The sequence below is a fragment of the Eremomyces bilateralis genome (assembly GCF_010015585.1).
Source record: "Eremomyces bilateralis CBS 781.70 unplaced genomic scaffold P152scaffold_19, whole genome shotgun sequence".
NCBI lineage: Eukaryota > Fungi > Ascomycota > Dothideomycetes > Eremomycetales > Eremomycetaceae > Eremomyces > Eremomyces bilateralis.
In genome coordinates this window covers 208,356-226,203 of record NW_022985085.1, presented here as the reverse complement: position 1 = coordinate 226,203, position 17,848 = coordinate 208,356, and the positions used below count along the sequence as shown (strand labels likewise).

General features: G+C 53.0%; 6 protein-coding genes across 6 annotated transcripts; 2 read left to right on the top strand and 4 right to left on the bottom strand.

The window, feature by feature from the left end:
- Positions 1–61: 61 nt before the first annotated feature.
- Positions 62–6,114, top strand: P152DRAFT_516115 (uncharacterized protein; the record flags this gene model as incomplete). The annotated part of the gene is made up of 3 exons (XM_033682928.1): positions 62–225; positions 289–5,501; positions 5,552–6,114. Exons 2-3 carry the CDS (start codon positions 317–319, stop codon positions 6,112–6,114), a joined length of 5,748 nt encoding a protein of 1,915 aa, XP_033531869.1. The 5' UTR covers positions 62–225; positions 289–316.
- A 537-nt stretch (positions 6,115–6,651) lies between these two features.
- Positions 6,652–7,613, bottom strand: P152DRAFT_440427 (Arabinanase/levansucrase/invertase; the record flags this gene model as incomplete). Its single annotated transcript, XM_033677665.1, has 2 exons — positions 6,652–7,320; positions 7,380–7,613. The coding sequence occupies 2 exons, from the start codon at positions 7,611–7,613 to the stop codon at positions 6,652–6,654; spliced, it is 903 nt and encodes a 300-aa protein (XP_033531868.1).
- A 1,512-nt stretch (positions 7,614–9,125) lies between these two features.
- On the bottom strand, positions 9,126–10,933 carry P152DRAFT_460742 (beta-lactamase). Its single transcript, XM_033679985.1, has 5 exons — positions 10,537–10,933; positions 10,210–10,474; positions 10,051–10,159; positions 9,373–9,975; positions 9,126–9,322 (listed from the first exon to the last, which is right to left on the bottom strand). Exons 1-5 carry the CDS (start codon positions 10,628–10,630, stop codon positions 9,179–9,181), a joined length of 1,215 nt encoding a protein of 404 aa, XP_033531867.1. The 5' UTR covers positions 10,631–10,933; the 3' UTR covers positions 9,126–9,178.
- An 847-nt stretch (positions 10,934–11,780) lies between these two features.
- Positions 11,781–12,685, bottom strand: P152DRAFT_386285 (glycoside hydrolase; the record flags this gene model as incomplete). The annotated part of the gene is made up of 3 exons (XM_033675830.1): positions 11,781–12,164; positions 12,226–12,407; positions 12,454–12,685. Coding segments are annotated over 3 exons (798 nt in total), but the record flags the coding sequence as incomplete, so codon positions are not given.
- A 2,883-nt stretch (positions 12,686–15,568) lies between these two features.
- On the top strand, positions 15,569–17,075 carry P152DRAFT_460738 (N-terminal nucleophile aminohydrolase). Its single transcript, XM_033679984.1, has 4 exons — positions 15,569–15,726; positions 15,780–15,871; positions 15,919–16,262; positions 16,318–17,075. Exons 1-4 carry the CDS (start codon positions 15,702–15,704, stop codon positions 16,592–16,594), a joined length of 738 nt encoding a protein of 245 aa, XP_033531865.1. The 5' UTR covers positions 15,569–15,701; the 3' UTR covers positions 16,595–17,075.
- P152DRAFT_460737 (uncharacterized protein) lies at positions 16,554–17,391 on the bottom strand. The gene is made up of 4 exons (XM_033679983.1): positions 17,361–17,391; positions 17,214–17,308; positions 17,111–17,164; positions 16,554–17,004 (listed from the first exon to the last, which is right to left on the bottom strand). Exons 1-4 carry the CDS (start codon positions 17,361–17,363, stop codon positions 16,848–16,850), a joined length of 309 nt encoding a protein of 102 aa, XP_033531864.1. The 5' UTR covers positions 17,364–17,391; the 3' UTR covers positions 16,554–16,847.
- Positions 17,392–17,848: the final 457 nt, after the last annotated feature.

The window sequence follows — 17,848 nt, the reverse complement described above, 5'->3', positions numbered from 1 at the left end:
CGGACGGGCCACCTTTCAACCAAATGATAATGAACTGATGGGTTCGTTCATCAATAGTGATCAACGATTCTTCAACTTTTATTGAGTATCGACATTCTTGAGATTCCTCGCTGCTTTCAACGGCATCAAATGCGATCTACACTCTGATTCGAGCGCGTTTAGGAGCGCCTTTCCTTTACTCCCTTTTCTTCCGACTCAGCACGCGGGTGCATTGTACTGCTTCTTGTAGGTCCTCACCCCGTCTTATCTGTCGCCATGATTTCTCTCCCAGGTGCTGATTGTCCTCAGGCTTTGGCTTCTCACTTAAAACAGCGTAATGGATAGCAATGGTGATGGCCAAACCTATACTTTCGCGAATGGTGGCGCTGCCTCATGGAATCCCGCCTTCAGACCCAACTCTAACAGGTCTCCTTTACCGGGCATGAATGGCGAAATCCTGGGAATCAAAAGTCAAACTGCGCCAACGAGCTCAAACACCATCGGGACTGCGGAGGAATATACAAGATCGAAGGAGGATGTGCATTATCCCCAGCCTGTGGTCGAGCAGCACGCCATTGCCGAGACTGCCGATGTCGATTTCTTCGATCGCAACGATTCGACCGCCGAGACAACTTCGACCATTCCTTCAATAACCCAGGAAAGCACTACTAAGGATGAGGATGCATCTGATTTGAATATCGAGGGCGACGGCGACGGCGATCGCGGTGTGTCTGCAAATCACACGTTGTCCGAAGACCGAGGCGCGCCGGCTGTCTCTTCGGATACACCTGCGGAGCCGTGGCCAGAAAGCGTCGGGCAAGAACCTTTGGAGGATATTGCATCTCGTTATACGGAAGACAGCGATGTGCCCCAACCCAAACCGACGGCGCCGTACGAACCCCAAGGTCAATCAACATTTCTAGCAGACGCGGTTGCTGAAGACCCCCAAATGCCTCTTGTTGCGGCAGACGCGGAAGAATCAACAATCGATTGGGGGAATGCAACGGATAACTTCCTTGGAGACGAACCGGCAGGTTTATCCTCAGGTGTGGATGCCGCGGAAGACCCCCAAATGCCTCTTGTTGCGGCAGACGTGGAAGAATCAACCATCGATTGGGGGAATACGACAGATGACTTCCTTGGAGACGAACCGGCAGGACTATCCTCAGGCGTGGATGCCGCCGTGGTGGATCATGCGATCTCGTCCGACGATGCTCATGCTGGCATTCACAGCTCAGAGCTTGAACCACAGATCAATACTTCTTCAGCAGTTGGAGAGCAACTTCCCCTTGAGCAGAATATGGCATCCGATAGTCATGAACAGACGACAGATTTCTTTGGGACCTTAGCGGACGAAAAGCTTGAGGGGAAGACGCAGCCTGAAGACGACTTTTTCGGGCAGGACCAGACTAAATCCACAGGCGCCGATGACTTCTTCTCCTCCGATATTACTCAAGATTCCGGTGCGGACTTCTTTGCTCAGCCGAAGATGGATACAGGCATACTTAAGGAAACCTCCGAACCTCAACCCCAGAAACCGGAGGACGAAACAAAGGCGCTTTGGGATGAGACCCTTGGCAATGATGATTTCCTCGAAGAGAACGGCGAATCCGGGTTCTTCCTCGATGAGGATGATGAGGGATTCTTAGAAGACGTCACAGAAGGGTCTGCTCTCCCAGCAGATGCTACTCAGCCAATTACTTCCCAGCCAGCTACTCCATTTACAGATGGATTAGGCATAACTGGGAATCGGTATGCTCCGCAGGATGCCCAGCAACAGCCGCCCCAGCAACCCCAAGCCCCGAACAACCTCTACACACCTCAAGCTCCCAATTTTACCGACCTGTCCTCGAAAGCCCCGGCATCCCAGCCGTCAATCGCCCAATCGCAGACTGCACCTCAACCCTCATATGGAGCGGTCTATGGGCAGACTTATCAACCGCCTCCCGCCCTTCCCAGCCAACCGGCCGCAGCCGTAAGCTTTGTTGACAAGTCAAGGGGAGGCTATGCATCGCCGTTCGACTTGCCCGAGGACATACCAGTACGTCGACGGAGACCGATGGCTTCCCCTGCGCCACCAGCCGGTGTCCACCCAACGGCCCCCCCTCCCCGAACTAGCAGTATAGGGACAAGTTCAATGCCAGCACCGCCAGCGATGGACCAACCATCCAATCTCCCTCCTCCCGGTTTCCCGACCCCCCCGTCGTCCAGCTCAGCCCAGTTCCCACCTCGAACTTCCACCACTCAAGATCGACCCGCATCCTCGGCGTCGGCCGGCAAGACGAGCTTCTTCGAGGATTTGCCGGTGGTCTCGCGTCCACGCTACAGCCCTCGTCCGCCCCAGAGCTCGAGTCCCTATCAAATGCAGCCTGGAAATGCGGCGCAAGGCTCTTTACCGACAGCTCCTCCACAGAATATGCCGCCCACGGCTCCTCCACAGAATATGGTGCAGCCCATGGCTCCCCCCCCCCCTCCGAGTTCTACAATGGATTTTACAGCTCAACTTCAGCGGCCGGAAATGGCTTCACCATACGCCGACCTTGATTCAAGCCAACCACGGGCCCCTCCCCATGTCCCTCAAACAACGCGATACTCGCCCACAAGCACGGCTCCGGCGCCAAAGCGGTACTCCCCTACGCCGCCTGTTCCCGCTCTACAACCAGGCGGACTTGCTCCAGCTTCGGCACCCCCAGTTCCCCAAACAGCGCAAAATCGCTATGTGTCCGCGCCTCGATCGGTCACTCAGTTTGCCCCCCGCACCTCAAGTCCACTCGCTCACCATAGCGCCGCACCCGAAGTCCAAACACAGCACACGCAGGAACCGCTCCGGCCACTCCCGGCGAATCACACGGCCAGTTTTCCTGTCAGGTCCGATGCACCAGTCACCCAAGCCCCCCCCTTCGCCCCACCGCGCAGGTCCTTGACCCAGTCTCCTGGATCTACCATGAAAGGACCGAAACCCGCGCCTGTTACTACTGAGAGGCCTGCTTCGGCACTCGAGCCACTGTCGCCGACTTTTGCGGAGAAGCCACCGTCCATGCATCTAGGTCGCAGACGAGGGTTCACGTTGCATGAGGATTTCATTGAACCGCAAGACGACAGGGTAGCTGATCCGCTGCAACGCTGGAAGGGTTATCCTGTATTTGCATGGGGGATGGGAGGGACCTGTGTCTCCTCGTTCCCTGTCCAGATCCCACGGTATGGTGCTGGTCATGCCACTCCCATGATTAAATGCGCGCTTGGAGAGGTCAAAACGAAGCATGTGGAGGATGTCCTGCCGCTACCCGATCGCTTAGCCAAATTTCCTGGGCCGCTCAAGAAAAATAAAAAGAAAGAAGTGCTGGCGTGGCTCAAGGCTGGTACCGATGCGATGGACAATGAGATGCGGTCGATGGGCGTCGAAATGCAATTGGGCGCCGACGGTATCACGAAGATGAACGAGAAGATCCTCTTATGGCGGCTCCTTGGCTTACTCGTCGAGCACGACGGTGTCCTCGAAGGGACCCCAGCCGTCGAACAAGCGACACGAAAACTGTTCACCACAGAAAACGTCAGCACCGCAGATGTGGCCACGCCTTACGGCATGAGGCCCGAGTCATCCGAGGCGCCTCGTTCAGGACCCGTGTTGGCCGAGTCGGCCGACTCCAAGGCGTTGTCAACGCTCCGGAAATTCCTAGCGACGGGCGAACGGGACAAGGCGGTCTGGTACGCCGTGGACCAACGTCTCTGGGGCCATGCGATGATCATCTCCTCGGCTCTGAGCCGCGATCTGTGGAAGCAGGTCGTACAGGAGTTCGTGCGAAAAGAGGTGCAGAAGGCGGGTCCCGGTAATGAAGCCCTTGGCGCCCTCTACGAAACGTTCGCGGGCAACTGGGATGAAAGCGTGGATGAGCTCGTGCCGATGTCTGCTCGAGCGGGATTCCAGATGGTCTCTAAATCGGAGTCAACTGGCGCCACCCGTAATCGCTTGGCCGGGCTAGACAAGTGGCAAGAAACCCTCCTCCTGATCCTCAACAACCGTACTCAAGGCGACCCTCAAGCCCTCCTGGGACTGGGTAAGCTGTTGATTGGGTATGGTCGAGTAGAAGCTGCCCATATTTGTTTCCTGTTCGCCAAATCTCTGACATATATTGGCGGCTCGGACGATCCGCGAGCACAACTTACTCTCGTCGGCTCAGACGCACACGTGCATGAAGCTAGCTTTGGGCACGATTTGGAGTCGATTATGCTGACAGAAGTATACGAGTTCTCATTGTCGTTGACGCCTCAAGCTCAAACCTTACCTCATTTGCAAGCGTACAAGCTGCACCACGCGCTGGTGCTTGCAGAGAGTGGGCATCGAAATGAGGCACAGCAGTATTGCGACGCAATCACGGCGATAATATCGTCGAAGACGAAGCCATCGCCATACTATCACCATACCCTAATATCCGTCCTCGATGACTTGTCGAAGCGGCTCTCCGAAGCTCCCAAAGAAGCGTCTTCGTCATGGATCTCGCGGCCGAATATGGACAAAGTCTCCGGATCGCTCTGGGAGAAGGTTGCCAACTTTGTCGCGGGCGATGAAAATGACGGCGCCTCCACTGGGTCCGGAGGGAAGAATGAAGTGGGTCCGTTCGCACGAATTGCGGGTGATACTCCGGCGGTCAGTCGAAGTGCTTCACACACCGACCTTTACGGTGCCGCATATGGGAACAATGGAGCTCCGCTGCAGCCTTCGACGAGCTTTAATGCCAAATATGCTCCTGGAAATGCCACGGCTCGCTCTTCCATGGAGAGTGCGAAAGGGCAGTATCGACCACATAGCGCTGCACCATTCCAGGCCGCTCGAACCTCAGCCGAGTCGCCGCCAGGCCCCTATATGCCGAGAGCTGGCTCGGAATCTCCAACTATGCACCATCATCTCCCCGGCCAGTCGCAGCAGACATCGTCTTATGCGCCCGTCTCCGCACCTTCTCAAACCAACGGCACAAGCTACCGACCACAGTCATCCGGCTACCGACCACAGTCCTCAGGCTACACGCCTCAAACCTATGCACCCTCGCCTCCGGTGGAAACGAGTGTGGCAGAGGATCTGAGCGTTCAGCCTCCGACACTTCAGCAAGCACGGTCATTCGAATCGCACGCATATGTTCCGTCCGTGGTCCTAGAGGAACCCACTACCGCGGCATCGTTCGAGGGTCCGCCCTCTCGAGTGGAACTATCCGGACCCCCAACTCTGGACCTCCAGGAGGATGTCGAGGGACCTGCGGAGACGTTTGGCGGCGGTTACGAACCCCCGAGTTACGAACCTCCCACCAGCTCGTACGAGCCGCCCACCTATCAACCATACGAGCCCGAACCTGAGACGCAGAAAGAGGAAGTAGAGGAGAAGGCCAAACCCAAAAAGAAAGGAGTCATGTATGCTGATGAGGAAGATGACGATGACCTTGCTCGCCGGGCAGCGGAGCTCAAAAACCAGCAGCGTTCTCAAGCCGACGACCAGGCAGATGAAGCATTCCGAAAAGCTGCCGAAGCTGACGGTAAGATGCCTCGCAATACAATCTACGACAAGTGCTAACAGTCCTCGCAGCCAAGAAAGCCGCTGGAAAACAAAAATCGGGCTGGTCCCTCTGGCCGTTCAAAAAGGACCCCAACCGCGCCGACCTCGGCGAAAAGCTCTCCCTCGTCTGGGACCCCGAGCTCAAGCGTTACGTGGATAAGTCCAACCCGTCCGCCACTCCCGCCCCAGCCACATCTTCCACACCGCCTCCACCTCGAGGTTTAGCTCCCCCTTCCCGAGCAGCCAGCGGCTCCAGTCTAGCTCCTCCCCCAAGCGGGACGCCGCCCCCAGGTGGCGCGCCGGGGATGGCGCGCAGCGTCAGTTCCGGAGCTCCACCGACGAGCCATCCGAGTACATTGCCCGGTCCGCCGGTGAGCGCATCCGGCCCGCCGTCGCGCACAGGAACCCCGGCAGGAGGTCCTCCCGGCGGGAAGTTGCTGGGCGGTCCTCCCAGCCGGCCGCCGACGAGATTGAGCGAAGCGAGCTCGATCGATGACCTGCTTGGGGCGGCGGGGGCAAGAAAAGGGGGAACGGTGAGGGGGAAGAAGAGGGGGGGCCGATATGTGGATGTGATGGGCGCCAATACTAAGTAACGAAGCAAACGGTGGATGACGGCGGTTTTAATCGGCTCGAACAGGCGGACTGGGATTTCTATCGCCCATGGAGGCCAAAATGCCGACTGATTTTTGTACCGGCGTTGGAAGCAATTCTTAGGGTCGTACTTCAACCGACCTGGGTTCTCCTCTTGGTGTAGAGCACCACTGATATCACTGTACTATACCTCACTTGTAATTCATTATACGTCCCTGAAGAATATGGGATGTTTGGAACGTTTCCTTGGTCGTCACGTTATTCGATGGCATCGCCAGGTACCGTCCAAAGTCAATGCACAGTTATTGCACGACCAATGTTTAAGTTCTAGTGGAAAGTTGGTTCTATTCCTATTTTTACCATCGTTGTCATTAGGGTGTCGCCATTCGCCATCTGATGCGGCCAAGAAAAATATTCTTCTTGGGCCTGCGGCTCCGAGATGTGTCCAAACTCAAAAAAACGCAGTCGCTCATAATGCCATTATTCCAGTCATTACATTATCCCCAGCAGCACCACAACCACCATCATGACCGATGCCGCTAGCCATCATATTGTACCAACCTGACGGCTGCGCCTCCATGGGCTACTTGAGTGGTGTACATCGCTCGGCCTTTTCCAAAATCTGCATGGAACATCATTCGCCCACCATCTATGACATCTGCACCTCCAGGCGCCGTTAATCCCATCATTCCGGTCTTCAATAGAGTGCCGAATCGGGTGTACGGTCCGCGGATGTCGTTCGCCGAAGCCCAGCGAATGTCATAGCTTGGATCCGAGAAGCACCCGCTTGAATAGAACAACACATATGAGCCATCTGCAGCTTGGTGGATGGAAGGAGCCTCTACGAGTGGACCGTCCTTGTCAGTTCGATCAAGGATTTGTGTTGCTTTGCCTTGCTTGGTGACCCCATCCGCTGCAACGGCTTGGAGCATTATCGGAGTGGGTTGAATGGGTGGGATACCGTTGTTGCAAGCGCCGCCAGACCCGAGTGAATTGCCGTCGATTTTGTAGACGACATACCGCTGGCCAGAGACGTCCTGAAATGCAGATGCATCGATGGCGCCTCCACGCTCCAACGCGCAGGCCCAGGGCTCAGGGTCGGGGTCGTAAGGGCCAGTGATATTGTCCGAACTAGCTACACCAATGCAGTGAAATCTGGGGTCGGAAGCCATCGAGGCAGCGTAATAGAGTATATAGGTGCCATTGTCCTACTTCCGTAAGATTCTGCTAGAGAGATAGTACGGTAGCAAAGGTGGGAAATCCTTACCAAGCATGTAACGGAAGGTGCCCAGACAAACGGCATGGGTAGATTCACCCAACGGGGCAGATCCGGAAGGGCGTCGTCGACGATGCGCTCCCACTTGTCGAAATCCCGTGAACGAGCCATTTGAATATTGACCGACTGGTTTTGGTTGCAGGTGGCGAATGCGTGCCAGAAATCGACGTCCCGATAAAAAGCCGGATCGGCGAAGTCTTCAATGATGACGGGGCCGTTGACCATTTCCGGATGCTTGGTCGGCGTTGAGGAAACGAATATGAATGGACGTTCAACAGCAAGGAGAAGTGCAAAGAGCTGTTTCCAATCCATCTTGGATCTAGTATTGAGACAGAAGTGTTGAAGATATAAATGAGATTGCGGAAAGATAGCGAGACTCTGACAGAGTGGCTTTGAGAGAGTGAGACTCGGACTTGGAGAAGAGGATACGTAAAGCAGAGAGAGAGGAAGTCTATGGTATAACATTTAGGGGGGCTGTAAAGATGAAAAGGGGTTTCCTGGTTTCAAGTGAATGTAGAATAGCGCGAGCGCCTGGATACAATATCAACTTGGATAGTAGATGAAGGCACTGAAATTATATACCAGTCATCACCGCAGGGTGGCTGGATGACTGAAGAGAGAGCTCGGAAGAATGAGAGACGACGAAGATGATCAAGAGGATCAATGGACCTAACCCGAGGGAGATGCAGACGGGATACAATATAACGTCGGATGAGGCAGGAGAGTTCCGACACTCTAGGCAGGCTCCAGGTATAGCGGCTTTCCATTGCAAGATCCAGCGCTACTGCAGTTTTGCATTGGCAATATCATTAACCACTCTGAGGCGAGCCATCACTGGAGCCCGAGGTGCAATGAGTGTCATCGCATAGGTGCAGCTTGGGGGTAGGGTGCTGGCATTCTGGATGGTTAATTGACTGTCGTTCCCAAATCACGTCTTGAAGCAGTTGTTGGAGGACAGGAAATTAACAGCCGTGAGGAACAATCGATGCTAGCCGTTCCATCCTTCCTCTATCACGCAAATTTCCATCCTGTTCTTGCTCCCCGTGTAGTGCCACCGGACCGAGACTTAAGCAAAAGCGGAAGAAGAAAGTTGAGAATGATAATTAAGGAGACCGCAGGTGAAGCAATCACTGAAAGACATAGATAGGGGCTCAAAGGAAACAAAAGCATCTCGCATCTCGCATTTATCCTTTTACCACTGTGCTCGCTGCCTTATTACTATGCGGCAGATAACCCTGTCATCGAGGAAAGGTCGACAGCGGGAAAGTTGCATCGCAACCCGTCTGAGGTCAGTGTATTTCCTGCGGTGGCATCGATAGGGGACATGAGTCCATTAATCGTTGCCGCGAGCGATGAATTGATGGTTGGAACCAGTAAAATAACGCTGTGACATGGAGCTCGCAAGAAAGAGTCCATGATGAAGCCCAGGGCAGTTGAAAAGGAGAACAGAAGTGTAGAACTGCGCCACGATTCGGTGCAGGCGTCAAAGTTAAGGCATCAGATAGATAATTAAACTTAACAACATCAAACAAACATTGCTCAAAAACATCCTGGTCAACGGCTTCCCCTCGGAACTAGTGCAAAGCGAAATACGACGGTTGAAGCGATTGGAGATGTAAGAAGTATAGAGATGAAGTTCTCGCACTATCAGCAGTGATATATATCTACTCCCGAGTCATATTTTGGCAGGCTTTCATGTCAACTCTGTGGTCTACGACTCGAGAAGTTCTTTGCCGAATTCCGAATGTCATTGTACTCCCGCTTCCACATGGCGTGTAGTCTACCCTAGTTTAAATTCTACTAGACTTGGACCTCGTAAGTTCTTCATATACCGCTTCCTCAAATTCCTTGTACATGGCCGCGGATTTGACATCCCCTGTGGGTATGATGTTCGTTGCCCAGCACCCGCAGGACTCGGAAACAGGATCCATCCACTGTGAAGCTCGTTAGTTTCTAGTGGAGAGGGAAGGGTTAATCTACTCACCCAGAACAAGTTGGGCAGTCCACTCCAGCTCATGGAACCCTTCCTTCGCCGTCCAGGGACCTCTTCCAATGACAACAGGCCACCCAGTCCCCAATTGATTGCCGTCTCGCCAGGCAACGCTCCCATGAGCTGTGCAATTATGCCTGGCTCTAGAAGCGCGCTGATGTGCTTCATCAGGTGGCTCGGGTCTTTGAGTTGCGGTGTAAACATCTGCTCTACCGACTCCTTCTTGAGGATCTTCTCATCATTTCGCGTGATACTCACGAGAACCTTCACGTAATTCGTTGGATTGGTGTAGATGCCTTCGCCTCCCATGTCTTCCCACTCCGCTTTGCGGTCAAACATCGTCGTCGTCGTCAATGTCGAATCACCTGGAGTGGCTCTCAGCAGCATTTCGACCAGGTTGGATTCCACGGCAGGGTCCCTGCTCGGGTGGAACGTGGACTGCTGGACTCCAATCGGAGCAAAGACATATTTGGCCAGGTAGTCGCCCAGTCGCATGCCACTGATGCGCTCAACCACCTGTCCTGCCCAGTCGACCGACTGGCCATAGTGAAAGTCCTCACCTGGTTCGAACAGGAGGGGCCAGTTATATTTCTCGTTCTGTGATATATCAGCTTAAGTTTTCCTAATTGTAGTGACAATCCGCGAAAGGCAAGAGCCAGTTGAATTACGTACAACCGTAGGTGCTGTCATTTTAGCTTGTTGACCAGTGGCTTCGGCATACGCCATGAGATTGGGGCTCATCACCGTATAGCCTAAGCCTGAGGAATGCGTAAGGAGATGCCTAATACGCTTTCAGTGGTTGCCTTGCTATAGGATCGGAAGAGTACTCACCTCAGGGTTATCTTGTTCTTTGCCGGCACCAACGTCGGCTTCCCATCTTCCACACGGACCAAGATTTGAGGATCTTTAAATTCAGGCAAGATCCGTGAAATGTCTTCATCAAGGGTCACCTTGCCTTGCTCGAGGATCTGCATTGCTGCAATGGTGGTCAGCAGCTTGGTGCAAGATGCGGCCCAGAAGGTTGACTCGAGGTCAATCGGTGGAGAGTCGGCGCCCAGCCCTTTGAACCCGAACGAGTTGTCATAGTTGAAGCGTCCTATATCACATCAATTAGTTGAGGTTTTGTATAAAGCGTGATAGGTCTCCTGGAAGTCGTACTGCTTCGAGCCGATACCACCACCCCGGCCAACTCCTGCTTCTCCTTCCCCAACTCCCCAGTAGCTGCTCGCACCTTCTTTTCGAATTTTTCCATACTGTGATATTGAACGGCTCCACAATGTCGGAAGTTCCATCTTCCCAATTATGGCGACCCAGACCTTTTAAAGCTGAGCAGTCTGGTTTAGGCTGAACGATAGACCGCTTGCTCAAATGCGGAGGCTAGCCTACCTCGGTAGTGACTAGGCGGTGACCTTTAAGCTTTACCTCATCTGTCAGTTCATCTGACGGAAAATGGGGCAGTATTTCTATTTCTATTCCAAATCAGAACTCAAATTCATGGTTTGTGAATTGTGGAGTTAGATTTGCTAAGTTGGCAAATGAAGTCAGCTGTATGTATAATAATGTATGTACTAATTACGTAGTAGTCAAGGTATTAACTGTACCTTCAACTGGAACTAGCCTCACGTCTGGAAGGACCCCAGGCTGAATCCCGATCTACTCTTAGGGCTTAGCAATCCAGTTGGCCGATTATAATAGTGCCAGTTTACTAATGCGGCGTCTATTCTTACAATCAGTCGTCAGGGAGATCGGCGGGTGCGGATGTTGGCGGCGCAACGAAAATTTGCTCGATTCGGCCCCGTAAAGCCAATATCAAGCTACTAAATGGACGGTCGAGTGGTGATATCGTCACCAGCAGTTCTCTAATCTAATCTCTCTCTTGCGGCCTCATTTCAGTCCTAGCACCATGGACGGTATATGGGATAGGACTCGTAGATTCAGCATTCAAAAGTTAATTATATTCAAGAATATAATACAAATGCTGCCAATTGGCAATAAATGTACATGCGTACGACGCAGAGTCCTGTAAAGCAGTGCCCCAGAAATCACCGAGGCCATCAAGAAGTGAAGACAGACATGTCACAGCCAAAGCCGCCCGCTGCTATAATCCCTCTTCGTTGTGTTTCATACATTCAGGTTGCCCCTCAGAATGATTCCACGAATTTCCTGGCGTGGCTTCGGCGACGGAGAGGAGATTCCTTGCCCTTGAAGAAGCTCTTGAGGGCCCCGTAGAACTCGACGATCTCGGTCAGGGTGTCCACGTCGAGGTCGCCCGGGAGAGACGGAGCGCCCACGGTCGGCTTGGGCCCAGGGACGCTCGGGGTGGACGGTACGGGCGCAGGGGCGCTAGGCGAGGCACTAGTGGACAGGGTAGTCGGCTTGGGGGGGTTGACCACCTTGGTGATGGACGGTTGCGGAGCAGCGGAAGTGACAGGCTCAGGGGTCGGGCTGCCGCCGGAGCTGCCGCCTGAGCCGCCGCCTTTGTACGGAGCAGGCCCAGGAATAGTGTAGTCCTTGAGGTTCTGGTAGATGTTGACGGTAATGCCTGGATCGGTAGCCTTGTATAGGGAGGTGGCCACAACACCTTCTGGGGTCGCTGAACCGGAGCCGCTGATATCAAGGTTGACACATTGAGGATAGTTTTGAGCACCGTTCGACTGGCCTGCGGAATGCAGCGCAATGATCTCATGACGAAGGACGTATTTACCAGGCTTGATGTCGGATGGGATGGTCACGCCCCATGTGTTATTGTTGGCCAAAAGTTCATCCGCACCCCACTTCCCAGGAGACTAAAGTATGTCAACGCAAGAACTTCAGTTTGAACGCGAAACATACCTGAGAGCCATCAACCAACCCAACAGCATCGATTTTGAAGAACTTCAGAGCTGACTTCTGCACGGTGGTACAATCTCCAGCACAGTCGGCAAGATAGTCAAGGACCGGCCCATGGTGGGATTCAGGCCATGTGTTCCATTGCAGCTGAATCTCCGAGCCGGCCTTCACAGGCACGTAAAGTTTTGCGTTTCCAGCACCTAAGGACGTCAGTCACCTGTCTCATATACCAGGGAACACACTGACTCTTATGGCAGGCAATATCCAAGTTGTTATACGAACTCGGCTCGACGAAGCCGTTGTCCTGTGCCAGAGGGACCGACCAACCGATTGCATCCGGGACTGGGTTCCGATATTGAAACTCGGGCTCGTAGTTTTGGTGCCAAACCCCGTCGGCTACCACGCCAGTGACGTGGCCGTGGGCGGCCACAGCGGCCGCCAGTGCGGAAAGAACGGAAACGGTCTGGACGACAGACATCGCGACCTGAGGACGAATTTCCCGAGTTCGTGGGGATATCAAATGGTAGCAACGGAGAAGCCGATGCTAAGTAGAAGGAAAGGAATCAGACTCGCTGACTGAAGGAGTGACGGAAAGAGTGAAATGGTCCCGGACCGAAAGAATGATACTGGCTGCAAGTGCAACTTTCAATTGAAGGGGAGCGAAAGATATAGGTAGAAGGGGAGGTGTGGTTACGTCCACCCTCATATATAGAGATTGTTCCATTGTACCAATCCTCTCACCAACAAGGGCTAGGTACATGAGCAAGGACCGAAGCACGTTCGATAGACGAGGAGGCCAGCGGTAGCGCAACATGCATCTCAAGATGAAGGGAAGAACGCCTCTTTCTTGGAGAACGAGGAACGAATTCCACCTCTCATATTGTCCGAAACGTCCCGGATATTACCCCAAAGCTTAACGGGCGTGTCTTGCAGACACTGCGACGGGACAGCCAATGGACAATGGGGGAGCCAGGAGATAGATGGTTTCAAAAAAATGAGACCTGGAGACGTCACCACCCATGCCAGCGCTATGTGTTCGACTCAACGAGAAGGTTTGAATCAAACCAAGTTAGACTGCAGGGAAAACCATGGTAGTCGGTATGTACGGGCAAAAGGATGAGATACCAGCGCCTCGCCGCGCAGTCTAGGCTGTCAAACAACTCGACAGGGATAAGAGATTCATCTATCAGCCGAGGCGGGCGAAATGAAAGCGACGAATCAAAATAGATTAAATTAAATTTAATCCTGCTTTCTGGCCTTGCTCGTTTGATTTACATGCTCCAAAAATAACGAATAAGGAATACTATGGTTACAGGCAAAAGTAGAGGACTTTACTTATAGCCATGCTTTCGTGAGAAGATGGAGTGTGGTCGGACTGAAACTTTGGATTTTCGCAGAGCATCCAGAGTACGAAATACGAAAACGCGGCCTGACTTCAAGCCAAATGATTAATACCACGACCTGAGTGCCAGTCGTATCGATATTTCGCTAGGCCGTGCCAGACTGGAAGGGAAGCCCCACCAATTTCGGTCTGATTTCCCATTCCACGAGTTCTTCACAGAAACCGTAACATATCATGAAAGCACGACATGATGATGAACAACATGCATATTGTGCAAGATTCCAAACGCCCGCCTAGGAGCCGATATTGTTCCGTTTGGAGTGCCGGGCCCCGGGGTCTGGGCAGTGGACAGCGAACACCCAGTGTTTCATCCATCGATTGCGGCGACCGTTGCATGATTCTGTCTTTCTGATGGCAAGGAAAGACCGGCATCCCCCCGCCTTGCGATATCAAAGATGCGACTCCACCGAGCTCTACCGTCAACTGCCATCACTTCATCAACGCCGTGTTTCTTGATCGTCCTGGACGTGGGATCAAACCCATGCCTATGCCCATGCTGTTCTCGCGCTCATCCTGAAGTTCTGAAGCAACCGCAATTTTTCCAAACGCCCGCTGTTCAAGCGGCGAATCGAACCGGAAATTGGGATGGTAATTCTTCCGTTTAAGGCTGATAGGTGCACTCGTCGCATGAGATGGAGTGATCTCTCACTTCATAGTTCGTGGTTATCACGGTGGAAGAAGCCGATGACCAGGTCTCGCGAAGGCACGCCGCTGATCCGAGTATATGGTTTGACAATTGACAAACATGATCCTGCTCAAATGAAGGACGATACGGAGAGTAGGGGCTTGGATAGTTGATACAGGTACCGTTTCGATTACCCCACGTCGTAGTTCGTATAGCGCGGTCCAAACCGCCAACCAATCCTGAATACTTCCAGGAATAAAAGCCTCCTGGTTAAGCGTGTGCGATGGAGAAATATGCCGCTCGGTCTTCAATGGTACCTGATAATGTCGAGGCATGAAGAAACCGGGAAACGCTCCCAGTCTCGGGCGATGATGCCGTTCAATGCCCCAATATGCCCTTCTATAGCCCTAAATCCGAGCCAGCCTAACGATAACCATCGAGTCATCCTCGGCTCGGGGCCGTTTGCAGGTTTTCCAGCTCAAGGATGGTCTCCTCTCGGCACCAGTGACGAGGTTGCCCTAGATTTCTAGAGTCAAGACAGTATGTGGCATTGCGCAGCCTCTGGAAGTCTGGATTCCTTGCGGGTACATGTACTCAACCATGTTACGGCTCGTCCGACGACGTGATTCTCTCCCCAATCCCGAAGGGAATGCTAGATGTGGTGGGGTCCAGGAATCACTCTGGGCTTGAGACTGCTTCCTAACCAGAGAGGATATTAAGTCTAGGTACAATGCCAGCGAGAAACGGGTACGGTGGCAGCGCCTTGAAATATCTATTAGGGCTTCAACTGAGCATCTTCTGTGCCATGCATTCATATCATGCGGTTGCTTTAACCAAGGAGACGTATTACAGTCCCATTAGGAAAATGATGTGCGAGAAGCATTGCACCGATATCCATTCTCCGAAGGTTGACAGCCAAGTCTACGAGAGGACGAATTCAAGGACGAGGACATCTCGGTCTCCAGTCCTTGGATTCAACAAACAAGTCGAAATTCCATGTCTTTTGGGTACCATAGCCCGGAATGACTTCACCTTTATGGGATATTGGAATAGGTCTCCAGACTCTGGTCGAACGGATTATGGATATGAGGTGGCATGTCCCAAACTCCAAATTGGAGATAGATCGAACTGCTCAAACCAGGAACCTCTTTTATCTTGCGTCTACCAGGTCCGCCTAGAGTATCTATTAAGGTCATATATAGTTTGATGGATGAACGACAGGAAGTAGATGTGGATGGCATCTCCATTATCACATTATGAAGTGAGGCTCAAAGAGCGGGTCCAAGCGTCCGCCTCTCACAGACCCCGGAACTGCAACTCATGAAGCTTCAAGTGTTGACGAATGCTGGTGGTTGCCTCAACTTGCACTGCTCCTCATATTGTCACTTCATTAAGTCACCGACTCTAAACCGTTACAAACCCAGAAATCCCAGTTAAAAACAACAGGACAGTTTTTCATCCACCAAAATGTTCATAGCACGGTCCGAATATGGTGAGTTGTCTATGCCCGTCCTCATGCTCCAAACAGCTAACAGCAGCTGGTAGACCGTGGAATCAACACCTTCTCGCCAGAAGGGCGGCTCTTCCAAGTCGAATACTCCCTAGAAGCAATCAAGCTCGGATCAACGGCTATTGGGGTAAACATCCCTTCTTACACATAACCTCTCGCCCTAACCGTCCCTAGGTTGCAACCAGCGAGGGTGTCATCCTCGGCGTCGAGAAACGAGTGACCTCCACTCTCTTAGAAACCTCCTCGGTCGAGAAGATCGTCGAGATCGACCGACACATCGGATGCGCCATGTCGGGCCTGCAGGCGGACGCGCGGTCCATGGTCGAGCACGCCCGCGTCGAATCACAGAACCATTCGTTCCATTACAACGAGCCGCTACGGGTCGAGAGCTGTACGCAGGCCATCTGTGACCTGGCCTTGCGGTTTGGCGAAGGCGCGGATGGCGAGGAGAGCATCATGTCTCGACCCTTCGGTGTTGCGCTGCTGATTGCTGGATATGACGAGGATGGACCATCGCTGTACGACTTTGACGCAAGATCGCTGGATTGATGGAGTTACTGACGGAACTATCAGATACCACGCCGAACCTTCGGGTACGTTCTATCGGTACGACGCGAAAGCCATAGGATCCGGCTCCGAGGGAGCCCAGGCGGAACTTCAGAATGAATTCCACAAGTCATTGACCTTGCCCGAGGCGGAGGTGTTGGTGCTGAAGACGCTTAAGCAGGTGATGGAGGAGAAACTGGACGAGAAGAACGTGCAGTTGGCCAGCGTGACGAAGGACAAGGGCTTTAGGATCTATACGGATGCGGAGATGGCGGAGGTCGTGGGCAGGTTACCGAAGAACTAGACGTCACGTTGATTTGGGGATCCTGGGATTATCTACGAAGCTGGCGCGTTCGGCAAGGCGTCTCGTCACGTACTTCCTCATCGGTCCTCCTGTCATAGGGAGCGCGCACATCGAATGAGATTTACAGTCAAGATTCGCTCTATAATGGTTTATCGTAATGGTACATGGTCCGGCTTCTATGCACAGCAACGTTGTCTTCCGACCACGAACTTTTCACCCCATGGACAGGTAATCCACCGATGTCCACGTCCGCTCAGAAGGGGTTGTCTTCCGGAGCAATCTCGCGCTTGAATTTGTGGCCGATGAGAGGAAGCTTTTGCATGATATCAACGCTGACCCGGGGCACGTCGGCGAAGAAGAAGAGAGCGAAGAAGCCTAGTGATGCGGCCATGCCGCCTCCAATGAAGGACCTGGAATCGGAAGTCAGTAACAGATTCTAATAGTCCATGTATTTGATCCGGCCGTCGATCGTGACAACAGTCCATCAAAAGATGCAAGTAAAGAGTATCCACATACACATTCCACAACTGGTCCTGGGTGATCCCGTAAAGGTTGAATTGCGTCTTATATCTACCGCATGTCAGTCGAATTACGCATCTGGCACGTCCATATTCCTCACTTGGGAGCGAAAGGCGATCGGTACGAGGTCGATGCAAAGCGTCTTGCGACGACGGGTTGCTGGCTCAAAGCCCGGCGAGTGAGGGCGTGTAATCTCTGGTTCGGGGGTCAATTGTGAGGCTCCATGCATCTCAAGGGTATCGCTTACCATTTTCAAGGTCGCTGATGAGAGGGTTGCAGTCGCGGGTGCGTTCTACTTACTTCAAGGAAAGGATTGACGTGCAAATGAATCTGATTGAAGTCGTTCGGGTCCAATCGCGATGCTTGGCCGAGGGATCGATGATCACGTGATGATCACACCACGCCCAACTTCATCTCCAAAGAACTTCGACGTAGATCTTCATCCAGCATCATTTCAATACCTTTCACGTATCATGGAGCACTAGTCAGTGCAAGCTTCCGCTTAAAGCTGGTAGCAGTTTAGTTTATGAACTTGGCTACTAGATATCCGACGACGACTATGTCCGCTTTGCTCCATCCTTAACCCCGAACGACTATACAATACTGAAGCAGCTCGGCGTACAAGGTTGAACGTGATGTATCGCACTCCTGATCATTGACACGAGCAGTGCCATTGAGGAGGAAACTATATCGGTCGCCGGTGGCACACACGTTGATATTGCCGTCGCGGAGGTG